At 26.6% G+C, this 9,707-nt stretch overlaps 1 protein-coding gene across 1 annotated transcript; it reads right to left on the bottom strand.

The window, feature by feature from the left end:
- Positions 1-250: 250 nt before the first annotated feature.
- LOC106354108 (NAC domain-containing protein 21/22) lies at positions 251-6,709 on the bottom strand. The gene is made up of 2 exons (XM_013793969.3): positions 6,333-6,709; positions 251-1,195 (listed from the first exon to the last, which is right to left on the bottom strand). Exons 1-2 carry the CDS (start codon positions 6,532-6,534, stop codon positions 432-434), a joined length of 966 nt encoding a protein of 321 aa, XP_013649423.2. The 5' UTR covers positions 6,535-6,709; the 3' UTR covers positions 251-431.
- Between the last annotated feature and the right edge of the window lie 2,998 nt (positions 6,710-9,707).

Here is a 9,707-nt window from a genome sequence, read left to right as displayed (position 1 = left end):
ACGTCACATTATGTGACTATTCTCAAGCTATTTGACTTTGTCGTGAAAGCTCCCCCGACGCATTCAAGCATCCTCTCGAATTCGCTGTCATCTCCATGTGAAGACCTATCTTATCTAGCTTATTTATCTGTGTTTGGTTATGCTTATTGCCTAAGAGGATGGATAATTCCCTCATGTTATTGTATTGAAGAAGTTTGAGTATGAATGAAATTAAGTTTGTGTTCAAAAAAAAAAAAAGTTACACCGAAAGAAATGAACTATCTGATGAAATTCATATGTATAATAATGTCTCAAGTGGTATTTTACATGAGTTGTAACAAGAGTGAGGGAAATGTTTGTACAATCAGACACGCACCCTTGAAGAATAGTTCCAATCATGAATATGAATATAGCAATAATGACTCTCACACTACTACACTCGACCATCGTCATCAATTCCAAGCAGTGCTTGGAATGGCAATGTTGGTCAAGAGGCTCTCGGAGCTCCCTTCCCCGTAACTTTGTGATTCCTTGACCTCAATGCCTCCATCGTTCTTAGTGAGCTGGCTGAGTAGAGCTTTGAGGACCATCTGATCTGATGAACTGAACGAATCTAGCCCTGGGAGCATGGCGGGGGATGAACCACCAGTGAACAAGGGGATAGGGTTCTTGCAAGGAGTCTCGAGTTCAGAGACTGAGTCGGTTAGGTTTGAGTGTATGGTTTGGTTCTGTGACAAATTGGAGAAGCAGGGCACTTGCTCATTGGTGAAGAAGTGCTGATCATGACCGAGGTAAGAAGAGGGTTCTTGGTCAAAGTTGATGTAAGAATCCATCAGTGGAGGAAGAGAAGCGGAGACTGTCTCGTCAAAACAGCTTCCCATGTTGTCTCCTTGTGTGTTCTTGTGGAACACTCTACACAGGACCCAGTCTTCCTCCTGTACCTCTGGAGAGTTCAGAGTAGGAGGATCAAAGGAACCCTGGAGACGAAACTCGTGCATGACCCAATCAGTTTTACGACCACGGGGAGCTCGACCTTGATAAAACACCAATGTCTTCCTCATCCCAACAAGCTTGCCCTTTCTTAGAATGGCTCTGTCTTTCCCTGTGGCTTTCCAATATCCGGTGGCCGTTGCTCTGTTTGTTCTCAGCCCAGTCGCGTATTTCCTATCTCTCTGGCTGTAGAAATACCAATCCTTGCCACCCACGCATGCCGTTTCTGATCATTTGAAACATACAACCAAAACATTTTTTTAACTTTATATTCTGTTTTCTTGTTTTTAGCTTGTTAAAACATAAGTACAAAACTCAGTACATCAGTGACAACAAAAAACAATGATTAGAACATTTTTATTCGAACAAGAAAATTATTAATATGTAGTGCAATTTATTATTTAATTTTGTAAAAATGAATCAATACTAAAGGACAATTTATTATTTAATTTTGTAAATATGAACCAATACTAAAGGACAATTTAACCAATTTATTTGTTTCATAAAATCTTCATGTGCTTTTCAAATATTTATTTCAGAACTTATTTTTTATCTTATTTTTTATTCGGAGATACTTTTTTAATAAAATGCTTTTAATGTTGATTTTTTGAAAAGACGTATATACAGGTTTGATTAAATAAAATATTTCAATGAGACCCTATATTTATTTTTATAAAATGAGAATAAAATATTATATAGGTTCATGTTGTTATATTTTAGATATAAATAAATTTAATACTAAAAATAAAAATAAAATATCATTATTATTTTTAGAATATTATTATATTTAAAACATAAAATTTTGTTTTTCTTATTTTCTATGATTATTTTAGATGTTTTTTTTATATTAAGAAAACTATAACAATAACTGTATGTATAGGATCCGTAGTTAAAAGTATTGATCATGTATATTTATTTGAATAAAACATGTAGCAGGTTATGCATAATTATCTAACGTTATAAAACCATGTATTAGGTTATTTACTGATGTAGTATTTACAAAATAAATAAATAAATAAATATATATATAAACATCCGTCAACATTTTATATATTAAAACAGAAATCACAATTTTGATTCATGTATGATTTATTTTAAAATGGACATAATAGACATATTTTTAGAAAGTCATGTTATATTTAATATCTAATCTTATCATTTAAATTTTGGGACTACCAGAAATTTTATTGGGCTATCAATAATTGGATTTAAACAATAAATGATCCATTGGATTTATAGATAGTATAAATTAAATAGATATAATTTAATGTTGTAATACTATACTTCTATCTGCTAAATATTTAAATATTTGTCGATGTTAATTTTTAAAATTATAAAGATTTTTTTTAAATAATAAAAATCATATTATCTAAAAATTATTAATCTTTACTACCTTAAACCAATGAAAACAAATTTTAAACTATATAGTTTATTTTAAAAATAAAAAAAAACAAATATTTAATTATTTACTCGATAATATAAATCTATAAAGCGAAAAATTTACTCTTTTTTTTAACTTTCTAAATTTATGAAATGTTACAATATCTTTGAATATGACAATAAAACAATATTTTACTAATTTTTATATATATAGTTACAATTTTAATAATGAAATAATAATCTAAGAATATATATAGAAAAAGATGCAAATACATGTGAAAGTTTGAAATAATATATTCAATGAAAAATATACAGTAAATTTATTATGTTTTAAAAATTGATAAACACATATATAAATTATAATATATATCAATTTAGAATTGAAAACAAAATATTTATATAAAAATAAATAAAAACAAAAATCTATACGGTTGCGCGGATCGAGATCTAGTGTGATTCTTGAAGCAAAAGTCTCAAATTGGAACCCAACACGTGTGGATGAGTTGTATGAATGAATTTCAAGTTTGTTATTATATAAATGGGAGCTTTGTTTGAATAAAGAAAAAGTATATTTATAAAATGAGTGCCGACTCATTTGATAATTACGTAGTTGAAGGGTCAATATCTTGATTTGAAAAATAATCAAGGACCAATTAAAGGCGTACCAAAGGAGAAGAAGAATCTAATTATGATCAAACAGAACGAATATTATTTGAAATTTTCCAAAACTTTTTAAATATGTCCACTTAGCCAAAAAAAAAAAAATCACACTCAAAGGTTACAAACCAACAAAACCTAGATATTGACTTATTCGTCGTTATTATCTTATCTTATGATATTCCTATCCAAACTTTTTTCAAGTATTTTTGGTTGACGATAACGCCAAGAGTGTCAACTTCTCTTGTAAATACGTGTCCCTAATTTTCTCTTTTGCAGTTATTTGTAAGAACTATGGGTTTGTTTGTAAGAATTATGTGTTTGTTTGTAAGAGTTATGTGTATCTTATATATTAAAACAAAAGTCACAACATTGATTCATGTGTGATTTTTTTTTAAAATAGATTTAATGGACATATTCCTAAAAAGTCATGTTACATTTAATTTCTAATCTTATCATTTAAATTTTGGGTCTACTAGAAATTTTTATTGGGCTATCAATAATTAGAACAATAGATGATCCACTGAATTTATAGATAGTATAAATTAAATAGATATGATTTAATATTGTAATACTATACTTCCATATATTAACTATTTAAATATTTGTCGATGTTAACTTTTAAAATTATAAATATTTTTTTAAATATTAATCTTTACTACCTTAAACCAACGAAAACAAATTAACTATACAATTTATTTTAAAATTAAACGAAAACTAAATGTTTAATTATTTACTTGATAATATAAATCTATGAAGCGAAAAGTTTAATTTTTTAAAAACTTTCTAAATTTGTGAAATGTTACAATATTTTTGAATATGACAATAGAACAATATTTTACTAATCTATATATATATATAGTTACGATTTTAATAATAAAATAATAATCCGAATATATATATATAGAGAAGAAGATACAAATACATGTGAAAGTTTGAAACAATCTACTCAATGAAAAATACACCGTGTACTTATTATGTTTTAAAAATTGATAGACACATATATATTATAATATATACAAATTTAGAATTAAAAACAAAATATTTATATAAAAATAAAATGAAAACAAAAACATGCGCGGTTACGCGGATCGAGATCTAGTGTTTGTTTATATGAGTAGTTTTCCTAATCTATAAGAGATACATACATGCCAATAATGGTAATGATATGTTTGAATAAGGATTAGTAATATGTAATTATATGTATAGACTATGTTGTAAAATATCTAGAATTATAATAATCTTATTAAGTGACATCATTGGATGGTTATTAGACCACTACGGATTTTTTTTAGTGGATATGGATTAAAAGGGCGGGTATATTTTTTGTTTTTATTTTTTTTTAGAAATTTAATTTTTATATTTATGCTCTTCTTTATAATCATATTTGTGTATTTTTTGTAATCATATTTTTTGTATACAACTTAATCAAAATCTATTTTATAAAATAATAAAAATTTAAAAATTGATCCGGCATATGCTCGTTTCTCGTAATGATATGTCCGTATGCCCGTTTTTTGTAAATTTTTTCTTATATGTTAAAGAACTTTAATTTATATGTTTGTGTATAATATTTTTAAAATTATTAGTAAGACGTTTTGATAATTTTATTGAATTTGTGATATTACATAACTATACACTTGTATCGTAGCCATTTCACACATTAATTTTGTACTTTATTCCTAAACAGTGATTTTTTAATAGTAAAGTATAGTATAATTTTTTTAGTAATAAAATAGTAATAAAATAGATAAAATTATATGTTTCTCATTCAATTTTCATGATTTGATTTCATATATAATGGTTTATATGAATTTATTATTACTAATTTCTTATGTAATTAAAAATAAGTTTTGTAAATTTTGACCCAATGTAAGAGGTGTATAATTAATAAATTTATTTGATATAAATTTTAATTGTTTGCTTGTGTATCTACATTCAAATGTTACAAAGAAGCGTTATATTTGTGAAAATTATTTTAAACATAATTTTCTAATGAATATAGCTTTTATTATTGAATATGTAATCAGGGTTTTGAATGATATGCAATATACAATAGAACCTCTATAAATTAATAATGTTGAAATTTTGAAATTTTATTAATTTATAGAGATATTAATTTACAAAAAACTTCTTTTTTATATTTCTTATTTTAAGATATATTTATTCTAAAAAAATAAATATTTGATTTTAGTGTATAGAATTAATTGTTATTTTTTGAAATTTGATATTTATATTACTTTTATTATATTATTTGATGTATATAATATATATTGCATATAACTTAAATGTGATTGTAGATATAATATCACTAATTTTCATCAAAAATATATTAAGTGTTAAATAAATATAAAGATAATTTCATTGTGAATATAAAAACAACAATATAATAATAGGTTCTTACTTATATAAAGTAGGTATACATATAAATTATTAATTTATAATTTTAATGGGACCATATATTTACATAGAATTTTCTTAAAAAATATTATCTTATTATTTTATCGATTTATGTCAAATTTTTAACCGGCCCAAGTTGAGACCGGCAAAATTTATTAATTTATAGAAATTATTAATTTATCGAGTATTTATTTGTAGAGGTTCTATTGTATTTGATAGAAATTTAAAATGTGTAATCAAATTTGAACAAAATCAAGCTATTTCTTGCATTTAATAACATTTTGAGTTATTAACCTATTTAACAAAAAAATAGTTGTACCCACAAAATGATTCGAAATAGACCCGAAAATCTTGTGAACCATAAAATGTTCATTCAATACTGATTTGATTTTTAGATGCATTAAACTGCCTCAAATGTTCGTGTTATACAAAGACACGTTGATAATTCAACTACCTCAGTTCGTGTTATACAAAGACACGTTGATAATTGATATTTAGATGCAGTTATTGAGTGACGATTTTGATTTTGATGCTATCCCGATTATTATGCAAGTAAAGTAGTGGTTACATCCATAATATATATTTTGATGCAGTTAATATTTTTTAAGTATGTATTGTTGAAATAATTGTTGGACATAACTTTTATCAATGGGTCACGGTGCTGTTTTAATAGAATAGATATTTCATAAGAAAATAGAAGAAAAATCATTTGATCCTGGTTCTTAATTATGTTTCTAGACCAAAATCACGAACACGAACGAACAAGGTATCTAAACTATAATCATGACGGTGAATTCACTAATATCCATAAAAAAAAAACTAAAGAAACTTTTAGCTACATGTATGTATCAAGTATGTGATGGAAGTTAAGCACGCGCGTGATCTTAAAGTTAGAAAGATAAGATTGTAGTAATTAAGAGACGTACTGGGGATGTCCCAAGGCTCGCACTTGTTGAGATCGACTTGGATCAAGAGGAGTGGAGGAGGTTGTTTAGTATTGTGACCAAGCGATCGTGCCATCAAGTAATCGCAGACAAGCTCGTCGTCCTTTGGGTGAAATCTGAATCCTGGGGGCAACTTTGCCTCCACCATGCTTATACTACTCTCCTTCTCCTCCTCCGACTCCATGCTCCTCTCTCTCTCTCTTTGTTGAGATCCTTTGATCACTGAATGGTTAGATTTTAGGTTTATAATATTTGATGATGATCTTTTTGATTAGCGGACAATTAGTTAAGAGGGAAAGAGAGAGAAAATAATGATTATTGGTGATCATGGGTGTGTCCGAGGAGGAGACCCGTGGTTTAAGTAGTAACTAGGTAATAACCCGCGCCTTGCGCGGAATGTGATTATTAGTTTTGTTATTTTTAATAAAAACACATTAAATCTGTTTAATCTGGATATCGGTTCAGCTTTAAGTTATTTTTTGGTATTTAATCTCCTAAAATATAACTATTATTTTAAATTAATATTTATTTTGGTTTATTCTGTTAGAATGTTTGTTTTTTAGTTTTTCCGGTAAAATCCAAAAACTATTATTATTTATTTATTTTCATGTTATAAATTTTAGATAATCGTCATGTCGAACCAATGGTTTCATAGTTTGTAAATGGATAATAGTTCAAGAAAAAGAAAAAAAAATTATTAAGACAAATCATTTTACTATAATTAGGTTGGTAGTGAAAGAAACATTAAGAAAAAAAATGTTTCAACTTCCAAAAAAAAATAGATACTTCAGTAGTGGTAAATATTTATAAAATGCTCACATCAAGGTGCACATGTATGTGTATGTAAAAGTATATAAAAATAAATAACAAATATATAAATATATTGTTAATTAATATTAAATGACATTTTTGTTCTAAATAATACATAGAAGATAAAATTAAAATTAATTAAAAATTAAAAATTAAAAAGGCCTTGACTCTGATATCCGAAATGATTTATAATTTTAAAGAATATCTGATTTGATCCGTACATTAAATAAAATTTAAAAAATAATGGAAAATTTTAATAATAACATTTTATTACAAAAATAAAATGTTATTAACTTTTTAAATTTTAATACCTAAAATAATAAATTTAATCCATAAAAATATTGTAAAACTTATATAAGCTATAATATATATATATATATATATATATATATATATATATATATAATTCTGTACATATATGTATATATATGCATATAACAGATCAAATTTGATATCCGTTCCTAAAAATATTAGTATTTGTGATTTGCTTTTTTTTTAAATTGTATTTTAGTAATTGATTTGCTTCGTAGAGTTACGGATGTCCATATTTTTTGGTTCAAATCAAAACGGATAACGAATTGAATCAAAATTTATAAATATTTTACCCAACTTTATCCGTAAACAATAAAAATAATATATATATATATATATATATATATAGTTTAGCTTTTGATTCGTTATTTGTTTTGATTCGAACCGAAAAATCCAAAGTTTTATTTGAACCATGCACATGAGTTTTATATTAAAAAAATACAAAGTATATAGTGTGAACACATTTATGAATATAGTGTGAATGCGTTAACATATTTATTATCAAATCATTGTGAGTCTGCCACGTGTCTATTATAGTGTGAATGCATTTATTACAATGCTTCTCCTTTAATATATAAGGGATTAATTGCCCAACTTATAGTAGTATATTATTATTTCCATCAAACTTGATTTTTTTTACTATTCAACAAACTAATAAGTAATTTTTCAAACTACAACCAAAATCTCGTTTTAGAAATTGTTACTATAATCATATGTGAGAATTTCCTTGAAAGAGCAAATTTTAAATTATTAAATTACATATTTAACTGAAAATAGTTAATCAAAAGCAAAAATCAGACATATTTTTGTAGCAACACAAAACCAAAGAAGATAATTATTTTGGTTAATTGTTCCCCTGAATATTTGTGGCTGGGGAATTTTTCTGCAAATCCAATTTGTGCTTTCATAGTAGATACTAAAACAAACTCTTTTCATTCTACAACCAATATATCGTTTTGACATTTGTATACAACAAAACATTCATATTAAAATTATTTTATATCTTAATGCGAAACATACCTAATGTGAACCGGGAAGAGTACCAAATTTGGTTTCGCGACTATAACATGAACATGTAAGTGAAAAAATGGTTACGGTTTAATTAAACCTTTAATATTGCATTATGACATGTTTATGTATACATAAACAGTGGGGTGGCTGCCATGAAACAGGAGACAACAATTAAAAATTGTAATACCGTCCATTTGATTTTTTTTGAACACTATTAATTTCTTATTTACTTGTGGGTTTTAATATATTTACCGTCTCTGAATTTTTTTGAAGTACTTACTTAGAAATTGTGATATAACAAAGTAAGTTTTACGTTGGAGAATTAGACAACTAAAGTTTAATATATAAAAAATGTTTAACTTTAATTAGTATGAACTCTTTTGGAAAGGAAACCAAAAGTAAATTCATGCGGGCTTGCCAATTAGGTTCAAAGTGGACAATATCGTACTAATCAGATAATAAAGAGTTAGACATGACTTATACAATCTCAACAATTGGTATCAGAGCAGTTGACCGAGAAATCTGCAAAAAGACCAAAATACCCTTCGAGTAGGAAAGAGACCCATCAAGTTAGGATTGGAAGGTGTGTATGGCAGAGATCAAGTCAAAAGATCCTGGAAGTTAGTTATGGGACACGAGATGAATGTGATCTTTAGTTTGAGGGAGAGAATGTAATATAACAAGCTAAATCCCACATTAGAGATTTAAACAATAAGAGTCTAATATATAAAGAGATGTACAACTCTAATTAGTACGATGCGTTTTGGAAAGGAAATCAAAATTAAATCCATACGGATTTGCCAATTAGACTCAAAATAAATAATATCATATTAATCGGATAATAAAGAGTTGGACATGTGCAGGCTGTGCAATCCCAACAGAAATAGTCTTGTGAAACGTACATGCGAGTATTTCTGTTTATTTTTTGCCTTGGTCATTGTAAAATGGTCTCGCATTGTAATCTCCGTCTTTAAATACGCCAAATTATATAATTTGTCGTAGTCATAAACATAATTGCTTCGTTTTTAAAACAGCATAATCCGAGTAAATCAAATGAATAATTCATGGGAACAGCTGGATCCGAAAGGCCCGCGTGGCCCAAAGACGTAGACCATTCATCTTTCCCTCTGCAAAATTCCACAGGTTATATTTATAATAAAAACGGTGAATAGTTTAATTAATTAACTTTTTTTAAACTAATTAATTAACCAATGGTTCATTACA

This window comes from Brassica napus, chromosome A8 (genome assembly GCF_020379485.1).
Source record: "Brassica napus cultivar Da-Ae chromosome A8, Da-Ae, whole genome shotgun sequence".
In the NCBI taxonomy this organism is placed as follows: Eukaryota; Viridiplantae; Streptophyta; class Magnoliopsida; order Brassicales; family Brassicaceae; genus Brassica; species Brassica napus.
This window is presented reverse-complemented; position numbering and strand designations above follow the sequence as displayed.